A 23,302-nucleotide genomic window follows, 5' to 3' on the forward strand; every position below is an offset into this window, starting at 1 on the left:
AAACTTCTGCTTAGCCTTATTTTGTCCTCAGGCATTTGGGATGGTGCCCTGACCCTGATCCCTCTAATAGGTCATCTAGTTGTTACACCAAGATTTCTGTCTGCTTAGGTCAGCTTGGAGTTGGACCTTCTTATCTGAATGCCCATAGCATCTTCCTTTCCTTTCTGGCAGCAAACTGTTATATGTCTTACTTTGACTCAACCTCTCTTTAAAGGTATTCACATTTTGAAAGGTAGTTATTTTGAAAGGTGTCACCTTATACAAATACTTGTGTGGTAGTGATGAAATTTCAGCCTGTGTCTTATTCTCTCTCTTCTAAAATAAGCCCAATAGTTTTTCTTCACTTCCATCTTAATAGGCCTATAATTTTATTTTGAGGACATAATAAAATACTCAGTATTTTCAAGATTCATTCACTCAATGAATGTTTGTTGAGTATATATTATGTGCCAGTCATTGTTCTAGGTGCTGGGATACATGGAAGAGCAAAGTGACTAAATCACTGACTTTATGGAGAGTAGAGGAACTAGACAGAAAACAGTATAAGTAGGCTGTGTGGTACACTAGTTAAAGGACTAAGAAGAATCAAAGAGGCAAGGGGGACAGGAAGGGCAGGGGACAGAGTTACAGTTTTAGATTAGGTAGCTAGGGAAGGTCTCACTAAGAGGTGACATTTGGAAAAAAAAAAGATGAAGAAACTATAAGGGGAAGGGGAAGGGCATATGAAGGCCCAGAGGTGGGAGCAGCCTGGAATGCTGAACCATGAGGAGGCCAACGTGGCTGGAATGCAGTTCAGGCTTAGTAGCCATTACTAAGTGGGAATGGGGTGATGGATTCAGAGCATAGAATCCATATAGGTCATTATCAGGACATCGATTTTTAACTTAAACAAGATAAGATGCCATTGGAGGGTTTGAGCAGTGGGGTGATGTAATTCAGTTTACTGTCACTGTGTTGAGAATGACCACAGAGGGATAACAATGAAAAAGGAAAGATTAGCCAGGAGGCTGGTGCAACAATCCAGCAAAGAGGGGATAGTGGCCTGTTCCAGGGTGGGGGCCTGTAACAGGGTGGCAGCAACTGGGATTGAGTCTGGCTATATTTTAAGGTAGAGCTGAGAGGATTTGTCGATGACTCAGATGTGGGGTCTAAGAGAAAGGGGAGTCAAAGACACCCTAAGATTTTGGGTCAGGTCATCTGGAAGAGTAGAGTTACTGCTTTCTGAGACGGGAAGGCTGTGTGAGGAACCGATGTGGGGGCCATATCAGGAGCTTGACTGTGGACACATGAAGGTTGAGATGCTGAAGGCATCCTGTTGGATATTGAACACAAGAAACGCCAAGGCAGGTGAATATCCATACCTATGGTTCCGAGGCAAGGACCAAGCTAGAGACGCAGGTCAAGTCATTAGCATTCCCACCATATTAAATGTCATGAGATTAGATGAGATCCCTGAGGGAGTGAGAGTTGAGAGTCCAGAACGGAGGCCCAGAGACTGAGTCCCGGGGCTGTCTGAGTATAGAGGCTGGAAAGGAGACACCCTCGGAGACAGTGGAAACTGAACAGAGAGCATGAACCACTTGAGTTTTTGGAACTATCAGGTGGCAGAGCTGGCTCTGGAGCCCGAGTCTTCAGGGTCAGGGTCCAGGGCTCTTCCCATGAGTCTAAAGTGCCTTCTCTCCCAGTGGCACCAACTTACTCCTCAGATTGGAATCCTGCCCACGTCCTCCGTGTGGGGTGTGTTGTTTCGGCAGGTCTGAGCTGGACACAGATTTGTGTCTCTGTTTTTTTCTTTTTTTTACAAGCATTTCATAATGTTGAAATGCACTGAAATAAAAAGACATAATGGGAGGCCTAGACTGCCAACATGGATTTGGGCCTTGGGCATACAAACTCAGACCAAAGGGAGTTGTTTTTGGAAAGATTCCATTGTCTGGGATCCCGTCAACAGGTCTGGGCCACATGTGAGTGTTTAGTGGGCCTGGGTTAAATAAGCCAGATAATGCCAGAAGATGGGCAAGATGGAATAGTGGCATAGGATGAATAGCTCAGGGGGAGGCGAGAATCCTCACTGTTAAAGTAGGTCAGCATCTCTGCTGTGCCTTTCGTATGCCTGGGGCTTGTTCTGTTTGGTGCTGGCCCATTGGCATGTTACTTTGCAGAGTCTTCCCCTGGGACTGAAGGATATTAGAGGAAGCGTTCTGTTCCCACCCACACTAATCTGTTCATCATTCTGCACGCTCGCCCTGGGCACAGGCCCAGCTTGGCACATCTTCCCCTTGTCAGAGCACTGTATTGTCCTAAAGCCCCTTCCTCACAGGGGCCTCCCGTGGAGCCTTTGCCTAAATATTGGCAGGGTCCTGGCTCTTTTTCCTGTGATCAGGGGCTCATTGCTGAGAACAGAGCCTGTGTTTTTGCATACAAAAAACATTTTCCTTATCTTCTTGAAAAAAGGTCAGCACATACCAGACACAGGAGGGGGCCACAAAGGCTCTGTTTGTCTCTCTCTCTCAAGTTCAGAGAATGCCCTGGCTTTCTTTCTGGAGACCGCGCTGATGCCGGAGGGTCACAAAACATCCAGGGACCTGAAAACGATGACTGCCTTTGGGTTTTGGCCTCTGCTCTTTCCCCTCTGTGCTCTCTACTTATTCACTCTCACACATGAACAGACGTTTGAACCTCTCTAAACAGGCTTCTCAGGGCCCAGCCCTAGGTCCTCAGAGCCCCTGGAAGCGGGTTCCTCTCCTCCCTCTCCTCAGCCTGCCCTTGTTCAGGGCCAGGGGGTCCCTCGCCTGTTGTTCAGAAGCCATATTGAGTCTCCTTATCTTTAGGCTCTTCTCCCTCAGTTTACTCTCTGCAGTAAACTTGATTTTGAAAGATATAGCCGATCACGTCTCTCCTTGGTCTACAATCCTCAAATTCCCCAAACCACGCTAAGCATCCCAGTCGGGACTTCCTGAAGGTGATCTTTTTTCTCCTGATTTCTCTGGCTCTCCAGGGACAATGGGCCGCTCAGTCTTCCCCGTTCACTACCCTTTCATCTCCCTGCTTTTTCATATCCTATTGTCCATTGTTCAGTTGTTTGGTTCAGAGACTGGGATGCTTTCTTCTTCAGTTTGCAAAGTAAAAGAACACGGTTCTTTCCAGGAAAACACTAAAGTGGAATGTCTTAGTGATGGTGCTGCTGCTGAGTCAGAGTAGTTCTGGATCTAGGGCCAGAGCAGGAGGGTGTCTGCCTCGCCTCTGCCTCCCACCAGATGTGTGACCTGAGTTGAAGACCCAAGCTTGGGAAATACTCCAAAGTGTTATAATCTCCCATAGAACTATTTATATTGATCTAATTTAGTTTCCAAATTTTTTTCCTGTATGTTAATTCATCTGATAGCACAACCCTCAGACAAGGGTAGGGCAAAGATTTTTCTGCCAGTATGTAGATGGGAAAATTAAGTGAATAAAGAAGTCAACCAATGCTTGGATTACAACCTAAGTCTCTTGATTTCAAGACTCACTCTAGACCCAGATTGGCTACTGTTTCTGCTGCAAGAGGCTATAGATTTTCCTTCCCTGATTCTTGCTTACCTTTACTTAAGGACTTCTTGGTGGTGCTGATTCTTTGATTCTGTCACCTGGTAATAAGTTTAATTCATTGCAGAAGGAAAGTACATACTCCAATTCAGAATAGGCTACTCATCAACCTGGTACCATAGTCTCTGAACCAAACAATTGAACACATGATCCAAAAAAAAAAAATGTTTTTTCTATTCTAGGTGTGGATGAATCAAGAAATGTAACTTGGATATTGAAAGATGGTCTTCCTGGAATATTTTGATAACTTACAGGAACAAAAGAATAAGGTATTTCATCAGAACTGACCTGAGAAGCCTAAGAAGTGCTTTGGTATCAATGATTTGATTTTCCCATCATAATCTCTCTCTCTCTCTCCATGGTACAGGGATCCTAATTGGATACAGAGAACTGTTGATAAATGACAATGCAACTCACCAGAACCATCAGTCCATGAAAAACATACAAGCCAAATAGGATGCTTTGACTCAATACAGATGTTTATTGGAAAAAATGTGCAGTTACAGCTACACATGTTGTAGAGCAACAGTTTCTGTTTCTGATGAAATTGGGCATGATCAGTGTTGCTAATAACAACATTCCATGGTACAGAATCCTAGCTTTAGATATACTAACTATTCTCTGGGAGGTGAATTGTGGTTGCATAGAAGAGAGACCTCTCTAAGAGATAGTCATTTTGACGTTGAAATTGGCTATATTTGGAGGTAGCTAGTGTCATATCTTTAGATATGCTCAAGAATGAGGTCATAGAGTTAGACAATATGGTCCTAACAGACCCTCCAACCCTCTGCTTCTACAACCCTGTGAGACATTTGGGTTTCTTGGACCTTAGCAGCAGTGCAGGGGCTGGCATATCTAGTAAATGCTCATAGATCAAGGGTAAGGTAAAGTCCAGCAGCACATCTAGACATCCCTTAGATAAGGATGAAGTTGCAATTGGAATAAACAGGATAAACTCATCCAGCCAGAAATTGGCATTTGTACACAAATCTCGAGGCTGCTTCAAGTCCTAGAATTGCCTGAATTTAAGGAGAAAAGTTCTTCTAGATATTGACTCTGATTCCAGAGTCAGAGCACTGGTCTGCTGGACACGTCATTTTTATGAGAGAAGAATGGACATGTGCTCTTATTGTTGTGTCTAGAAGGCCTCCTTTTGTCTTACCTGTAGAAATGCCCACCTTCTTCAAGGCCAATTCCAACACCGTCTCCTCTGAGATGCTTTCCTGGTGTCCCCTCCTCCAATGCCTGCATACAGGAATGGCCTTTCTTTCACATCTGTGCTGTTCTGACACATAGCACGCAGTAGGGTTCATTCTGTTATGGTGGATACTTGTGTAGGTGTCAGTTCTTTGTGCAGGAGCTCCTGGAAAGTATGAATCATGTTCCCTTCATCATGGTGGTACCCATAGCAGTCATGACAGCCTGGCACAGGGAGGGACACTCAGGCAGTGCTGTGAAATGAGCAGGCATGATGTTTGGAATGCTTTAGGTAGTTCCAAAACTTTGCATTGTGATTCTTCTTTGGTATCTAAAATAGAGCTCCAGTTTGCTTGACAAATGTCTGGTGGGACTGAGTATGAAGGCCGCCTTCTTTGTAGAGAACAAACAGCAGGGCACAGAGAGGTAGAATGCCCTGCTCAGAGAATCAAAAACTGGCTGTAAATTGCTGTCCCTGAGTGGTCAGCCTAGAGCTTAGTGTTCATAAGTTCTCATTCCCAGTATCTTCTTTCGGCAAGAGACCTTGAATGATTCTGGCGGCTGCAGTGCAGGTCAAGAACTGAAATCTCCCATGAAGACCAATTTTGGAACAGAATTGAAGACAGAACAGAAGACAGGACTTGGAGCTTCTGATCCCTTGAAGGCCTCACATCTCAGAGTTCTGGAGGGGAGGAGGACCCTGGAATCTTCCTGAGAGAGAAGGTGGCTCCTGAAGGGAAGAGGCATTCTGCTTGGGAAGATTTTATGACCCTGCAGGGCTGGGGTGTTCTGGCTGAGGAACAGGGGTGAGGAACCAGGGGAACGGTGCTTGGGGTCAGCTGTGGACACAGGGAGCGAGAGTACAGGGGCCTGAGTCTGGCCTCCCAGGGCCCACCTCATGCCAGGTTCCCAGGAAGAAAAGGAGGTGGGCACCTAGAACAGAGGCTCTGCTTAGGAATAAGAAAAGGCCCCTAGGCTTGCACTCTGCCTGGGCTACATCCTGGGGAGCCAGGGTGTGGTGCACGGGGTAGGTGTTGCAGTAGCAGCAGGATTTGGTCTGCATCAAAGCTCTACGGGTTCTGGTGGCTCAAGTGGTAAAGAATCTGCCTCCAATGCAGGAGACCCGGGTTCAATTCCTGGGTCAGGAAGATCCCCTGGAGAAGGGAATGGCTACCCACTCCAGTATTCTTGCCTGGAGCATATGGGGTCACGATGAGTTGGACATGACTGAACAACTAACACTTTCACTTCAAAGCTCTATTGGCCCTTTTTGACCTTTTGGTAATTTTGGCTTTAACTCATCTCATCAGGGAGAAATGGCTTTGTTGGATCCTTGACTGTCAGAGCTGGGAGGGTCTTTGTTGGGATGAGGGGAAGGGACTTGCATAGAGTCACAGGGAGCTGGGGGCGAGCTGGTTCCCAGTCTCCCCTCTCCCTGTCTCTGCTTCTCTCAGGCACTCTCACAGTTCGGTATCCAGCTCAGTCATAAGTGCATCACTATGGGACCTGCAGAGACTCAGACTGTCTCTTTTACCTTTTCATGGAGAGGGGTGGGAACTGGGGTTGGGGAATGCGTGGCAGCAAAGAAGCATAGTGCATTTGGGGGCAGGCGAAGGCTATGGTCAAGGTTGAGGGGACAGGTACACACTTGCTCAACCCTAAGGCCCAGCCAGGATTTATAAGCGAATGCAGTGTGCCTGGTAGACACACCGGCCTTCCACTAAGTCACATTTATTCAGCACTTAGTTTATACCTGCATTGTGCTGCTGCTGCTGCTGCTAAGTTGAGTCAGTCATGTCCGACTCTGTGCGACCCCTTAGACGGCAGCCCACCAGGCCCCGCCGTCCCTGGGATTCTCCAGGCAAGAACACTGGAGTGGGTTGCCATTTCCTTCTCCAATGCGTGAAAGTGGAAGGTGAAAGTGAAGTCGCTAAGTGCTATGAAATAAATTTGATCTTCATCATATGTTTCTGAGCAGGTAAGGTAGGCCATTTCCATCACAGGGATGAAGAAACTGAGGCTCAAAGAGGTGAAGTCACCTGTCCAGTGTTGCAAAGCTAGTAGGCGATACAACCTGGGTTCTGATCACTCTGCTACTCTGCTTCTTTAAGGAGAGTGAGAAGATGGCTGAGATGCCCCCTTAATTGGCCAGTAATAGGTGGGCTGAATGAGGTGCGTGTAGGGTGAGGGCCGTCTGGCATCAGATAATTATCCTCTGGTGCTGACTGACCATGGGCAGGTGAGGCAGAGGGTGAGGAACTGAACTCAATTGCTCATGCCGGTGACCCTCCGGATCCAGTCCTTGTTGTGGAAGATGTACGAATACACTCCGTAGCGGTCCTTCTTTCCGCAGTCCACGCCCCAGGACACCGTGCCCACCAGGTACCACTGGCCTCTCTGTGTATCCAGTGTCACCATGGGCCCTCCAGAGTCACCCGCACAGGCATCCCTGCCCCCTAGAGGAAGAAGTGACCCGGGTTAACGTGACTCCTTCCCTAGACCCAAATCCAGAGGGCCCTCCCTCTCCCTACGACTGACATGTAGTTCAGAGAATTGGACACCAGGGGGCGCAGCAGACCGTTGGACTGAAACTTGGGCTCTGAGGGTTGTAGTCAGGCCTCCTCCTACCTCTGTGATTTTAGAAAGCCTAGGTTCAGGACTCTCGGTTACATAGGGGGAAACCCGGGCTGGGAGAAGGGAAGTATGGAAATCCCTTACTTGGCACACTTTTCTCTGATGTAACTTCTCCAGTGGAATCTTTCCTCTCATGATCTTCCTCCCCGTCCCCAGCCTCGTTCCTCCCCTTCCTCTGCTGTTCAACCTGCCAGCTCCAAGGTCTGCAGGGCCGCCTTTGCTGGGCGTGGTACCCCGCCCTGGCTGGTGGCGCCCTGCTGTAGGCAGGCGTCTTGACTCACCTTCCTTCTCCCCAGCACAGATCATGTCTCTGGTCACTTTTTTCTTCAGTGGAGCATAGGCCTCCCGACAGATGTGGTGGTCAACAATTGGGATTTCGATCTGGAACACAAGACCGTTTCTGACACCCCATCCCCCGCTCTGTCTCCTTCCTGGACAAACCTGGGTCTGCCTTAGACCTCGCCTCAGAAACTGCCCTCTGGTACAGGTACTGAACGCAGAACCAGGAGGTCTGTGTTCTGGTACAGTCTTAGTCATGAACCTGCGGTGTGACCTTGCACATGTCATTTGCCCCTCTGGACCTGTTTTCTCATCTGTCAAATGGAGATAATTTTGCTTAGCATATGCATTATTTCAAACACATCAGCATATGCAAAACCTATGGGCAGTCTTCTTTTCCCCACCCTTAACATTACTGGTTGTGGGATGTGGGACATGTAGCCTTCACTGTTTTTTCAGATTTCTGAGACTCTGTTTCCTCATCTGAAAAATGGGAATCATAATATTTGACATGCTAATTAAATGGAGTTGTTACGAAGAGAGGAGTTGAACGAGCAGATGCTCTGTGAACTACAAACCCTGCATACACAGTGGGTGGTGTGGGCTTCCCAGGCAGCGCAGTATAAGGGATCTGTCTGCCACTGCAGGAGGCACAAGAGATGCAGTTTCAATCTCTGAGTTGGGAAGATTCTCTGGAGTAGGAAATGGCAACCAACTCCAGTGTTCTTGCCTGGAAAATTCCATGGACAGTGGAGTCCGTGGGGATCGCAAAGAGTCAGACATGACTGAGCCACACACACACTCACAGAGGTTCGTGAGGCTCACCTTGCAGCAAACTTCACTTATGTTCTCCCTCACCATGGTTTGAGTTTCCATACCCTCAGACTGTATGTTGCACATTTCTATCTTATATAGCTTGGAACATGGTCACTACTCAGGAAATGTTATTTTGAATTGAGATGATGCATTGATACATAAAGGTAAGGTATTGCATTTCTTATTGCCCTTGATTCAGCTTGAGGGTAAATGTTGGAGTGGGTGCCTAGAATAAAAAGAGGAATCGCATGAGTCTCATTCAGCCAAACCAAGAACTGAATGAGTCACATCTCCCACAAAGCACAAATTCTATTGGCCCTTGCTGGGAGGGTACCAGAGGTATCCACGTCCCTCTGAGGCATGGCCTTCCCAGAGAGGTGGGGGAGGCGAAGCCAGGCAGGGTGGTATAAGCACCTGTCCTCAGCAAACCATCTAGTGTCTGACTAACCTCTATCCACCACTCATTACATCGCTTAACTGTCACTTCCTCTGGCCTTCTGCACTCCCAAGACAAAGTCAGAGCCTGGTTATATATTCTGAAGCATCCTGCACCTCTTCCTCATTCCGATGATCACACTGATGAATACTTTCTGTCTGTCCCTATAAGCCAAGAAGACAAGGGGCCAGATCTGTCCTCTTATCCCCCTGCATACTTAGTAGTTAATACAATACAAAGTCGTTAATACAATGTCAGTCGTGTCTGACTCTGCGACCCCATGGACTGTAGCCCACCAGGCTCTTCTGTCCATGGAATTCTCCACGGTTGTCATTTCCTTCTTCAGGGGATCATCCCAATCCAGGGATTGAACCCATGTCTGTTATGTCTCCTGCATTGGCAGGTGAGCTTTTAACCACTAATGCCCCCTGGGAAGAGGCACTGAATAAACACTCAAGAGTGAATGATTGAAGGGGTAAATGGTTGTTGCAAACCCCAAAATTTAAAGTGTGGTTAAAATAATGTACATTGAACAGTTTAGAAACTAGCCGTGGCTCTCGTAGAACCTGGCAATGTCCAAGCCAGACAGCTCTTGGAGGACATCTAGTGTTGCTGGTGGCTTTGCAGCTTGAGAAACGACACTGCAGTCCAGAGGCAAGATGACTTGTTTAAGATCACCCAGTAGGTTACTAGGGGCTGGGACTTGGAAGTGTGGCTTCTTACTCCTGGTTCAGTGTTCTTTTCTGAAATGATGAGAAATGTAAACTTTCAAATGCCATAGTCAAGTTCATTGCTGCAAGGACTGTGGCTCTCAGGGCCCATCCCTTGACCCATTCTTGGTTACTGCTATGTGAGTCTTCCTGATGTATACAGATGGATCACCTTTTAGGGTGTCCAAACCTTCTGTTTTTCTGGAAGTGTTTCCATAAATTGAGCTTTTAATAAGCTACAGAAATACTAAACAATGTTTACAGACTAGAGTCTTATGACATGTAGAACAAATAGATCAAACTAGTTGGGATTCAATCTCACTTAACTTTGAAGGTGAGTCTGGTCCCTTTGTACCTGTCTCACTCATCCCCAGTCCAAACCTCCAAACCCCTGAGAGACACTGGGGCTCAGAAATGCCCAATGTGGGGCACAAGTGTCACCCTCTGAAGGGTATATATTGAACTTCACCTCCATCAGGGTCTCTGGGAACCTTTGCAAGAACTGCTTCCCCCAACCACTGACGATGACCACGGCCCCTGGAGGAGAGAAGACACAGTGAGAGCGGACAGGCTGTCTGCAGGTTTTTGGAGGGTGGCACCTTGCAACCCCCTCATCCCCTGCATGTGGAGGAAGCACTGAGTGTTCCCCCTGAGAAAATGCCAGCATGGTGAGGAGGAAGACTTGGGCTGGAGCTTACCTGAGACAGTGGTTTGGGCATTTGTTTCTATGAGATGTTAGCTGGTTTATGTGTTTAGTTGTCTGTTCTCTCCCACTCCCAACTAGCTTGGAACCTCAGCTCCGTGAGAGCAGTAATCTCATCTGCCTTATTCAGGACTGTATCCTTATGCCTACAGCAAGGCTGACACAGAGTAGATGCTCAGTCAATAACTGAATAAATACAAAGTCCAGCCTAGCCCACAACAGGATGTGCTCCCTCCCCTTCTGATCCTTAGTTTTCTCATCCATAAAATGAAGAGGTCGGACTCGGTACTTCTAAAACCCCTCCTAGCTCTGATGTTCTAGAAGTCTGTAAGGTTGGCAAATCTTGAGGCAATGTGAACATGGGCTGGGCATTGATAGAGCACTTACTTGTTTCATCATTTGAAAAGAGCCTGGATACTGAAAACAGCTCTGGGCCTTAAGTTGGAAGATCTGAATTCCAGCCCCAGATCTACTTCTTACAAGCTGAACCTCGGGTAAAGCACTTCCCTTTGCCAAGCCTCAGTTTTCTCACCTGAAAATGGGACTACAATACTACTTCACAAGGCTTTTATAAGTAGCATGTAAATTAATTAATGTAAATCAAGTGGTACATGGCAGACACATGGTATCTGATGCATCAGAGCCTTTCCTGTGGGCTCACTTCCCCTCAATACTTCTCATATTCCATTCAGTCATTTTTTTAAAAATAACTTCGTTGAACTAAAGAAGGTTAGCTGTGACATGGCACCACTGAATTTAGAACAGGATGAAACAAAAACCAACTTCCCTGAGTTGGACTCTCACTCCATGCTGAATATGTTTGATTATTATTTCACTGAAACATCACAACCACCCATGGGGTATTTATTATTCCTAGTGTAAAGGGAAGGGGCTTGAAGTTAGGCAACTTCTTCAAGGCTGTCCAGCTAGGAGATGGCAGCCTGGAGAGTTGAGCCTGTGTTAGCGATTAAGTCATTATCTCTCAGCTCCAGCGTACCCTTTTATGCTCTGCTTTGTGATGCTGCGAATGAGACTCTGGAATGGCAGATCCATTTTATCAGGAACATTCCTGAAAACAGGGGGCAGTTCCAGGAAGCCCTGCTGTTCACCCTAGTGATGGCTCCCCACCCCAGCAGTGGCTGTTGCTTCCCGGCACCGTCAGCACAGGGCCTCTTCTGCAGAGTCTGAGTTCCTACTTCACAGAGCCCCTGCCTAAACTTCCAGGCTCTGTAACTCCAACCTCTTCCCTTTGTTCCTCCACCCCCAGGACTGGCAGTTCCTCCCTGCAAGTGCTCTCTCTCTGATCTCAGCATCCTGCTTTACTTCTCCAGCCCTCCAATACCCTGTATTAAATTCTTTTTGTTACAGTAACTAGTCTGGTTTCTGTTTTCCTGTCTGGACCCTGACGGATACTTGCTTGAAATACTGACCAAGCCTGCCTGCTTTTGTGCACCGCCTTGAAACTTGTTTTGGCTTAGCTGTTTTAGGGAAGGCGGCTGAGGAATCAGGCAGACACAGTCAGCTGACTCAGCTGGCACTGAAGCCTGACCAGCGCTGGAGTAAAAGCCTCCACGGAGGCTCTGCCGAGGTGGAATCAGGTGGGTGCGGTACCTTCCTCCGGTGGCCTCTGGGGTAGACAGATGGGCATCACAAAGTCATTTAGCACCGGGCCCCTCGACAGCTCCAACAGAGCAACGTCATTCTCGTACGTGTTGGGGTTATACAGGGGATGGAAGAAGAGTTGTTTGACACTGAGACTCTGTTCATTCTCATCTGACTGGGTCCTCCGAAGCTTGCCTGGGCAAGAAGAAGGCATGTGAGGCATGAGGGCATAGGAAGCTTGGAGGATGAAGTCCCACCTTGTTCCCTGCCAGCCCCTGCCCATGCAGCCCATGCTTCCAGCCCTAACCCTTACAGTGCCCTTCATGTACCTGTTTTAAGCCATCCCTCCCCATTTGCCTTTCCCCACATATTGTCCTGGGCTCGAACCTCTATCTTTCTTCATAATCTGATCTGATCCCATCGCCTCATAATTAATACTCATTCCAGGGCCCATTACCATATGTCCAAACCATAGTCGCCCTTCCGTACCCGGGTAATGTGTTGCCTCCTCCGTGAAACCTCGGAGATTCTTGAGTTAGACGCTTCAGTTAGGAATCTCTTCCCTATGAACTCCCCCTGTTCCTCTCCTACAGAACTTACTGCTTCCTGCATTTTATTAGAGGGCTTTGTGCTCATATTTTATTCCTTTATTAGACTATCAGTCCTTGTGGGCAGGAACTTGTGTCTTTAGATCTGACATAATGTCAGGACATAAATATGTGGTGAACTGAACTCCATCAGCCAGTTTACAAAGGAGAAGGGAAGCTTGGATTGTTTGTGTATGAATCACTTGAAACCACGGATTCATAGAAGCCTGAGACATCTTTGGAAGTTATCCAGATGGGAGTCTTTATTATAAAATATAAGGCCTCACCTTCAATGATCTGCTCATGGTCCTAACATCCAAGAATCACTGCCTTGGGCTTCGACTGTGATCCAGGACTTGGGCAGGTCCCTGGACTCCTGTCCTGGCTTGTCCTTCATTTCCAATGACTCCCTCCCTGATGACTGAGTGAGTAGATACACCCCATCCCCAGAACCACAGCTGGATTCAGGAATCAGCTTGGCCCACACTCACCCATGATGATTTTGAAGGCAGAGGGGCTGAGCAAGTCCAAATCACGGAGAGTTACGTCCTCTGAATCCGGCACTTCATGGAGACAGTGAGCCGCAGTCACAATCCATTTGGAGCCTGAGAACAGAATTGTGAACACACCCTGTCCTCATGGCCCCACCTTGTGTCCCACTACCTCAAGCTGAGGGCTTCAGACCCCTCTCCACAGCACCCTACTCCCTTGCATTTCACAGCCCCCAGGGCAGAAACTCATTGATCTTAATCTGAAGATGAGGAGTTGAATCTGTGATTTCATCTACTTCCCCAACCTAGGTCAACACTGAACATTTTAAAAATGATTCCAGGTTTCCCTTAAATGCATGGGGTTGGCAAGCTCCAGACAGCCCAAGGCGTCCATAGTCTTGCTCACCGGTTGCCCCTTGGGCCTTGCTGCTCAAGGTGCGGTCCCTGGACTAGCGGCCTCAGCCTCACCTGGGAGCTTCTTGGAAATGCAGACTCTCAGGCCCCCCACACAGGTCTACTGAATCAGAATCTGTACTCAGTAGTAAAATCTGAGAATCTTAAAAAGAACTTCAAGTAACTTCTAGGCGTATTAAAGTTTGAAAAGTATTGTTGCACATGATTCTTCTCAAATGTGAGTACACATTTATAATAGAATCATGTGGGGAATTAAAAACAAACAAAGAAATCCTCCCCAGACAATGTCTGGGCTTGAGCCAGACCATCTAAGTCGTGGAGTGAGGCCCAGGTACAAACACACTTTAAAAGTGCCCCCAAAGTTCTGCTGTCACGAAGGCTGGGAACCACTGCTCTGACCCAAACCTCTCATTTTATAGACATGGATTCTGAGGCCTGAGGGGAGCCGGGATGTCTAGGGCAGCTCTGTAGGTGGGTGGCAGGACCAGGGCTGACCGTGGGTCTCCTGATGATCAGCCTAGCACATCTCTTGTATCTTGGCTCTTTTTCCCTTGCTGGACACATTCCTGCTCTTTGCTTAATATAGGATCAGGGCTTGGTTCATCCCCAAGGTGAATCAGGTGACAAACCCGTAAATAGCTGAGCCCAGAGACATACTGGGATGAGCCAAACAGAAAGAAAGGTACCAGGGCTTTGGAGTGTGGGTATCATAGCAGAGTTCAGAGTTGCGGGCAGAGGTCCCTTTCTGTGCAGGTTCCTGACTCTCTCAGGGGCAGCCATGTGCTCCGGCTACTGGCTTCCAGATAGTGCCCTACACAGGCCATCCTCTTTCCCCTGGTGGTATTTTTGATCCCTGTCTACAGCCAGGGGCTCCTGGATAATTTTCCAAGTGGATAAAGTGGAATGAGGCACCCAGATTAGGAAGCCTGCCATGGAACAGGGCTGGGGAGAGCAATGATGAGACCAAGACATAGCTTCATCTCCCAGCTCTGCAGATAGTGAGTCCCTGAGTCAGGACCCCTCTGCACAGGCTTCATAGTGGGCACTGAACGGGCAGGTTCCCTCTGTCTGTCCCTCAGCTTCTTCTCAGTTTCTTACGCCCTCTCCTGCCTTTCCTTCCCTCTACAAAACTAGACAACAGGAGGAGGAGGAGATTCTAGATGAGAAGGGCTCTGGGCAAGGCTGAGGATACCTTGCAGAGCTCTTGTAGCTTGGCTGAGGTTAGGGAAGTGGGAACAAGCGTGCAGTAGACACAGTGAGCACTGAACATCATTGAGCTGAAACACCCAAAGCTTCAGAACAGGAGTCTAACCCTTAAACAGTGGGTACTTAACCCATCTCTCTTACATATAATACATTCTAACAAAATCAGAAGTGTCTTTGCTCTCGTCCACTCTCCCTGTCTGCTCCTCCCCTCTCTGCTTCTTTTCTGATGCTTTCCTCTCCTCTGGTCCCCCTGCTTTTCTCCTTTCATGATTCTCTATCTCTCATTTCCTGCCCTACCAGTTTCTCTTTCTCTGTTTGTACTTGTTTTCTTTCATTTCGCCCTTCGTCTCCCTTCACTCCCCTCTCTAGGTCTCTGACACGCCCTCTTACGCTATTTTTGTCTCTGTCCTTCTAACCCCTCTCATTCTTGGTTCTCTCCCCTGCCTGCTCCCCACTGGGCTCCCCTTTAACCTGTGCTCACTCACTGTGACCCTTTGGGAGGCTCCAGAGAGTGAGAGCTCCTGTCTTTGTGTTTGTGGGAATATAAGGATCAGCCCCTCTGCTGGGTTACCACTTCACGTAACCCAGATGTCCAGGCTGCAGCCTCACCAGTGCCCGCACCTTCCCTCAGGGGTCCCTTGTCAGGGAGCTGTCCTCCCCTGAGCGCACCCTGGAGGAGAGGGTGGCTCAGGGTGAGGCAAGGCCAGCAACCCTAGAGCTGCCCAAGCAGAGGTGGACCCGTCCATGCCTTCCTCCTCTGTGATGGGGTCAGAGGGACTTTAGATTGCTATTAATTTTTATTATGATGTCAGAGCTGGGATGGACCTTAGCTCATCTTAGCTGAACTGTGATAGGAAGAGCCATAAATCATTTCTTTCTTGCCTCTGCTGCCACTCCCAACCACGTTCAGTCCATTACAAAAGTCTGGCAGTTCCCTTTTCCAATGGCTTTGAATCTGACTCTGCCTGTTTCCATCCCTCATCCCCTATTCTTATTCTGAGGCTAATGACTTCCCTCCTCACTACTGCAATCTAGCCACCTCACTGGACTCTTGGCTTCCAGATTAACCCTTCTTTCAATCCATGTTGTCTCAGGAGAGGACTTTTAGGAACATGATTATAAACCTGGAGTAGCATTTAAGATGCATCTTGATTCCCAAGCATCGCATTCAAAGCTTTGAAAATCTCCCTTCTTTGACTCCTCTAGGGTGGGTTTCCTGGTTCTCCCTCGGCCCAGGGCACTGGCACACCCTGACTTTGAGCTGCATGGAAGTGCTTTGTGTTGTAGTCCATGTTTAAGGGTCTGACTCCCTGACCCTTCTCAGTGCCAGAGAGTGACCAGGGCTCAGGAAGTGTTGCCTGAAGGAGCCAGCTGGAACAGAACAAGTGTCTCCCTGCTCCAGCTAAGGGCTCTTTCTACCACATTGTGCTTCTGGGCCCTGCTGCTAGAGTGGAAGCTTCTCAGTGAAGAAACCTGGTCAGTCTCCAAGAAAAGGGTCAGGTCCCTTTCCTCTACCCCATCCTCTAATCCTGGATCCTCCACCCCTTCCACCTCTCCTTACCTAGAAGGGAGCCCCCGCAGAAGGGCTGCCCATTCAGGTGTGACAGCATGGCAATCCAGGGGGTGGTGCCCTTCTGGGCAGGGCGTCCATTGATGATCCTGGCCAACAGATTCCGGGAGAACTTGGGGATCCCACACACTGCAGCCAAGGGAAGGAGGATAGGTCACACTCTGGGCTCCACCTTGCCCTTTGCAAAAGCTGCTAGCTCATCACCCTCTGTAAGGAATATCTGTTATTTTTGATTTCCCAGCACCCATTGCCCCTTTCACTAATAGCACCCGAAGTTTCCTCTAGGGTCCTCTCTTCCCCCATTTCTTGTCCCTTTAGCCTGAGTTGCAATGATCTTACCTCTGGTTCTAGGGGTAGGAATGTGACCATGACCTGACTAGTGAAAGCCTCCTATACTCTGGTCACAGTGATTGCTCAGAGATGGGAATGTAACCCTGGACAGGCCAATAAAAGCCTGCCTTGGGAGTTTTGCTAGAAGGTCCTTCTCAATTGGGGTTGCTAGACTACGGACTATAAGCCCAGACCTGCCAATCATCACTTTATGGAAAGTTTGTAGAAAAAGTCTCAACAAACAAACACAAAGCCCACAAGAAACCATCCTCCTTTGTATCTACTCCCTCTCTAAACATCTCTTCAGAACTGATTCTGGGCTCTGGATCCCCTCACTTTCAAACTCTTGGGGACCTGGTTTTGAGGATTCATACCCTTCTCCTCTATCTTGCACTTCTCCTTTCTTTATGCCTCCAAAACATGATCAAGACTTTTCATGCTAAAAATTGCATTTTCATTTTCTCAGCTTCTCATTCATTCCATAGTCTCTCCCTGTCCTTTCTTCCATAGTCAAGCTTCTGGAAAGAAAATTGACACTCAGTATTCACATCCTTCCCTGTCCTTTGGAGGTGGACTCAAAAGAACAAAGTACCATGGTTCACACAAACTTGGACATAAAGTGGCCATTTGACAATCTAATAGATTTGTAATCATATGACAGAATGGCTCTGGACCCATAACTGGAACTTCAGTGGTGATATTTACATGTATAGGAGGACACTATTTCTGAAATTTTCTCTCATGTATTCTTCATCTCTAAGAATTCTCCTCACCTTGCAGCTAACCACTGTTAAAGCTGGAGCATCTGTTGTTTTAGGTGAGGCTAGATACAGCTTTGACTCATGAAAGAGCAAAACAGAAACCAAAGTCTGAAAATACAAACTCATTTGAAGAGTCAGACAAGAACAAGAGGTTTGTATTAATTGGTTTCAGGGGAGCAAAACCTGGAGAACTGAGCAAAGATGTCCCAGAGAGGCTGCCTCAGGAAAGAGATAAAAAACCTAGGAAAAGCTTGAGAGAGAGAAAGAGAGAAGGAGGGAGACAGTGGGAGGGAGAGAGCAAGGAAGAGAAAAGTGGGAAAGAAGGAAGAGGCTATGGAGGAGGAAGAGGAGGAGGATTAGGGAAATGGAGCATAAAGGAAGGGGGAGGAAGGGCTAGGGACTTAAATATGAGCATGGGTCTGTCCCCTGGATCCTCTTCCAGACTTGATGGCAGTTGTTGGTCCTGGTGCCTAGGAACATCCAGCCTGGAAGTGTCCTCTGGACTGTCCCGGCTCATTTGCATTGTTGATCACTTTTTTCTTCTTGACACTTTCTCTCCTTGGCTTCTGAAGCTCTTTTCTTCTCGTGTTTCTGATTTCCCTTTTCTATGTCTTTCTTGGGGTTTTTCTTCTTCTTTCCATGCAATCCATGCTGGTGTTCCCCTTCTTTAGTCCTCAGCCCCCTCGTCTTTTCTTTTCCTTTCCAGTGGATGATGCCACTTCTTCCCATGCCATCACACCACACTTAGACTCTGATGAATTTCAGATCAGTGTCTCTAATCTGCCTTCTCCTCTGGACTCCTCCTTTCTATACCTCCAGCTGGATTGCTCATAAACTCCTCAAACACAGCAAAACCAAGTCCTGGTCTCCATCCTTCACCAGCCATCTCCCTTTTGTTACTCCATATGTCTGTTAATGTCTGCACAGACAGTGTCCTTGTTGCCTCCCTTTTCTTCAGCCACCATCTTTAATCAGCTACTGGTAAAAAAAAAATTACCAGGAGAAGCAGAGAGTAATGTCGCCGTGTGCTCTTCATGCAACCCCATGACACTTCAGTGTCTCAATACATCAACAATATAAATCCAAAAACCTAGAGGATGTGATGGAACACAAGACTGATAATCTCTGAAACCAGCTGCACATAAAGTGTAAGGTATAATGTAGGATTCTTTTAGTTCTCAGTAGTGTAAAAAGCATGACAGTTTCAATATGATACAAATCCCAAACACAAACTGTGAGCGTATGACATGGGAGCCCTCACTAACATATTAGCTTGTGTTCCACTACATCTCCTGTCTGCACTATTTCACACAATGCCTCTGCACCAAGTTCTACCCACAACACTACTTGAACGCTTTCAGACTGCACCCCTACATCTTCGGTGTCACGCCTTGGTCTGGTGGTTTGCACCACCTCTCTCCAGAATGGTTGCACTGATTTCCTATCACTCTCTAGGTTGGTCCCTCCCTTCACCCCCTCCACTTGCCACAGCCTGCTGCCCACACTCAGCCTACTGATTCAGAACCTGCCATGGGTGAGACCTAGGAACCTGCATTCCTAATAAACACAAGTGATTCTGATATGCCCCAAATTAGGCAGTCACTGGCTACAGGACAGGGCACTAACACAAGTATGACATTCAAGACTGTCCACTCTCCCCTACGCCCTCTGTTCCCATCCACTCGGGGCACACTTTCCTACCTGACCTTTGTCCCCTCTGCCCTGCCCTCCCATCTCCCAGTGTATTCTTTGTAACCTCTTTGAAAAGTTACCCAGACCCCTTTCGGCTGTGTGAACCTCCCCCTCCTTAAATTCCCATAACACTACGATCTCCACTCCGCTCAGGACATTGAACTCCCCTTGCCTGCGTGAGACTTGGGTGCACACGATCTTGCTTCCTGTGCTTATCTGGGCACTTTGAACTCAAGGACTTAAATGGCAGGCACTTCTATGATGGAACAGGTAGCCTTTGAGAGAACACATGTCCATAACCATCTCCATTTCTCATCACCCTTTCTTGGATAATGTCCAGGTGACAAAAACTGTACCCTTTCCACAGTGAGAGAGATTGTGGCTTAATGAAGGGTCAGATTTTCTTCAAAAGGTCAAAACAAACAAACACCAACAATAACCAAACCCCCAAACAAAGGCTGTTGGTTATCCACAGAGGATTTATTTCCATTTTGGCCCCCTGATGGAGGAAACAGCTCAGAGGAACCTTACAGAGGACTGAAGCTTGTGATATAAATATACAAAGTATAGCATCCTCTACATGCACCGCTCAGACACAGGAGTGTGCTGTCAGGACCCAACTGGAAAAGCAGATGCTTCCCAACTGCTCTCTTGGAATCCTTCTCAAGGCTTCTGTCTCTGGTGGGGAGTCCCCAGGAGAGCAAACCCCAGGGAGGAGGACGGTCAGGCTGGGGATAGCCAGGGAGAGGTTGCTGGCATTGGAAGCAGTGAACGCTGGAGCTGGAAGCACCCTGAGGGGGATCCGATGCCTTCCTTTTACAAATGGGGAAACTGAGGCCCAGGGAGGGAAAGCAATTTGTCAAAAGTTACAAGCCAGTTTTGGGGCAGAGCTGCGGCTTGAACCCAGGACCCTGGGCTCTCCTTCTCCTCTTACTGCCTTTCTTGGGCAAGTCCATGCTTCTCTTGACTTGGCTCCTGGAAGCTGGAGGAGTGGGTCCCTCAGAACATTCATGCCAGGTGGGTTCTCTGTAGAGCTCAGACTGCAGGAATGCTGTGGGGGGAACAAGGTCTGGTGCGAGGAGGTCACTCATATAATCCTCCCTTCTTCCGTTTCCCTGCCCAGAGGCACAGCAGCATGGTGTGAGCCTTCTCTTTCTCCAAGCAATCGGGTTGAGTCTCCACATCTAGGGCTGGGGCTCGGATAGCCCTTTCAGGCGACACATTTCAAGACTGGAAGCTTGCTTCGTGCTTGTCTGGAGAGTCAGGTGTGGATGTACCCAGATACGTGTTTTGCGTTGATGATAGGAATTTAATGGGGTTGGAAAGCTTCCCACTGTTCTTCTCCCCCCGGTCATCATAGAGTTTCCCAGCTTTCTCTTTGTCCTTTGAGATTCCTTTAACAGGGAATAGAAGAGATAAGACTTGGACTACAAGAAGCTTTGGGGAGAGAAAACCCAGGGATGAAAGTACCACAAGGCCTTATATTTAGAGAGAGGGGCCTCTGGGGTGTCATCCCTGTCTCCTCAAATCTGAGGGCTTTTCTGATAGAAAAGGGTCTAGACCAGAGGGCAGAGTGGGGAAAATATATGGACTCAGCTCTAGGCAAGGAAACATTTTCTAACAGTCAGGTCCAAGCTCAGTTACACCGATGGTGGTGCCACTGGATTTGATGCACAACTAGGAGTGAATGAGGCCCTTGGGGTGGGCATTCCAGGAGAGGAGTCCGGGCACTGGCCCGAGTCTAGCTCCCTCCCCGTCCTGCGGGAGAGTGAGGCCCCGAGAGGGAAAGGGACTTGCCCCAGGGCCAGGGACCCAGGTTTCTTATGTAGGGCCTTTTCCTGTACCACACTGCTGCCTCTCAGGGAGCCAGGAGCCATCTGGGGAGGGTGGGAACAGTGTGTCCATCCCTTGGTCTTGTGAGTAACAGTGGAGTGCGTTGTCATTAGGAGGGTGCAGTCTTGCTGGGGCTGGGCAGGGAGGTTGGCAGGCAGGAGTCCGGCAGCTCACCGCTCCACCTGCAGCTCGCCCAGGCCCTGCGGGGAACCCATCTGCTCCCACACCCAGTCCACATAGTTGGAGACCTTCGTGTAGACCCCATACACCTGCTTGCTGCCACATTCTTCAGGGCCTCCCCAGGACACCAGGCCTTGGGCCACCCAGCGCTGGCTGGCGTCGTCGAGGATGACAAAGGCGCCACCGCTGTCTCCTAGGCACGTGTCCTTGCCGCCCTCGTAGTAGCCGGCGCAGAACATGTTCTCGGTGACGCTGTAGTTGCCTGACCGCGACTCGTAGCTGGTCTTGCACTCGGCGTGGGGCACCACGGGTAGCTTGACATACTGCAGGACGTCTGACAAGGTCCGCGTGCCGCTGCCGATGATCTCGTCCACTGTCACGTTAGGGTTGGAGATGCCCCAGCCGGCTACCAGCCCCAGCACGTGGGGTGCCGGGCCTGCCGGCTCGGGCGGCGGCAGGCAGACGGGGAGGATGTGGGGCCCCAGGGGCACGGGCTCCCGCAGCTGCACCAGGGCGATGTCATGGTTGTAACTCTGGATGTTGAAGTCCGGGTGCAGCACCACTCGGGCGGCCGAGCTGTTGACAGCCCCGGATTTGTCCCGCACGTCGTGCAGGCCCAGGTGGACGGTGACGTGCTCCTTGGAGACCGGTGTCACTGTGTTGTCTCTGCGCTGGGAGCGCAGCACGTGGGCGGCCGTGAGGATCCAGGACTCGGAGAGCAGGGCCCCGCTCCCAAACCACTTGTCATTGGGCACCCTTGAGGTGTCCTCCACCACAATCAGGGCCTGCCACGGGAAGAGGCTGGGCTCAGCGTTGCGGCCCCCAATGATCCGCTTGACCAGGTTTGGCAGCGAGCGTGAGGGCTGACCGCACACTGTAAGAAGGAGGGGGAGGGACGAGAGAAGGAGACTGGTCAGGTCAGCCAGGTGCAAAGAGCCTCTTAAAGAAATGCACATCTCACCCACTGTAGATTATGCCACTGTGGACCCTGGCCTATGTTTGGGGGCCGTGCTGGCCTGAGAAAGCTCTGAATGGGGTCATTTTTGGCCTAAGTCTTTCTAGCCTGGCTCCTCTGTAGTCTGACCCTTCTGTAGCCAGGACCCTCTATGGACCAGACACGTTTACTTGTGGGCCTTCACCATCCTGAACCCTTCCAGCCAAGACCACCTGTGGTCTGGATCATCTTTACCAGGGCTATCTCCAGCAGTAGTCCCTTTGCCCCTTTCTTCTCTAGAAAAGGCATCTCAGAACCCAGATATGGTCCATGCTGTGGGCACTTGGAAAACTTCTGAGAACCACAGGTCAATGGCTTTGAGAGACAGGAGATTAAAAGACTGTCTAGCAGGTCACAGCAAACACTGGAGTGGAAAACAAGACACTTGGGGTCTTGATCTGGCTTTTCTCCACTCTGTCCTGTGTGACTCTGGTAAGTAAATTTCCTTCTCTGGATTTCACTTTTTGATCTGCTAGATGAGACTGTTGGTCAAAATGATCTTCAAGGATCCTTTAAATTACAAATTCCTTTGATTTTTATTTCATTTGCCCTGGCCACTCTCATTTTATAGGTGAATAAAACTCTCCAGAGGGTAAGTGACTGACCCAAGGTCACATGGCTGTTAAGCTGGTTAGCAAGGGCTTAACTAGATTCTAAGATGAATGTCTTATCCTGTATTCCACAATGCCTCATTACATATGAAGGGCGTGGTCTCATGCCCTGTAACCTCTTCTTCTCTGGCCTATGGGACACATGCTGTGAAGGGATGGCCAGGGCATCCGAGCTTAGAGAAAGGTGGCGTAATCTACAAGCAATGATGCATGGGCTCTGCTCTGAGCCATCCATCATTGCACCCAGGAGCCCAGTAGTACCTTCAGGGGAAGAAGAAAGGTCTGATCAAACTTCATTCCACCGAGTTGTACCCCGAGCATGCACATGCACCACCAGTCTCCTGCAGCCATACGCCTTTGGCCCATGAGCAGAGGGTCTTCAGTACCAGCCCCCTGCTGGCTAAGAACCAGCTCACAAGGGCCCCTCTCAGCAGAGTGCTTAGGTCTGGTAGGTAAGCCTGGTATGAGCATTGACCTCCTCTTGGTTGCAAATTGCCAGGGCTACACCCCTTGGCCCTGGATACTTTCAGTAATCCTTTAAAGACCAAGGAGCATTTGAGTTGTCTTGGCAACTTTGAGAGGTCAGGCTTCCAGCAACCTAATGCTTTTCAGATGCTCTTCTTCCGGACGTTTTATGTGATCCTGAGGCACCCTGCTGTTCACCCCAGGCC

General features: G+C 48.8%; 1 protein-coding gene across 4 annotated transcripts in view; it reads right to left on the reverse strand.

The window, feature by feature from the left end:
• Positions 1-4,043: 4,043 nt before the first annotated feature.
• MASP1 (MBL associated serine protease 1) overlaps positions 4,044-23,302 on the reverse strand; it is a 67,897-nt gene continuing 48,638 nt past the window's right edge. For 2 of the 4 annotated variants that reach the window (XM_086398652.1, XM_086398653.1), the window contains exon 11: positions 19,473-21,900. In XM_086398652.1, the coding sequence (XP_086254778.1) occupies positions 21,017-21,900 (884 nt within the window). In that variant the 3' untranslated portion in view covers positions 19,473-21,016. Of the gene's footprint in view, positions 7,239-7,697; positions 7,798-10,126; positions 10,195-11,971; positions 12,158-13,040; positions 13,155-16,221; positions 16,360-19,472; positions 21,901-23,302 lie in introns of those variants that run through there. The other 2 variants (XM_086398655.1, XM_086398654.1) reach the window with 2 other exon arrangements.

The sequence above is a fragment of the Bos grunniens genome, chromosome 1, assembly GCF_055505025.1.
Source record: "Bos grunniens cultivar Pamir isolate PY7600 chromosome 1, Bosgru_T2T1.0, whole genome shotgun sequence".
Taxonomy (NCBI): Eukaryota; Metazoa; Chordata; class Mammalia; order Artiodactyla; family Bovidae; genus Bos; species Bos grunniens.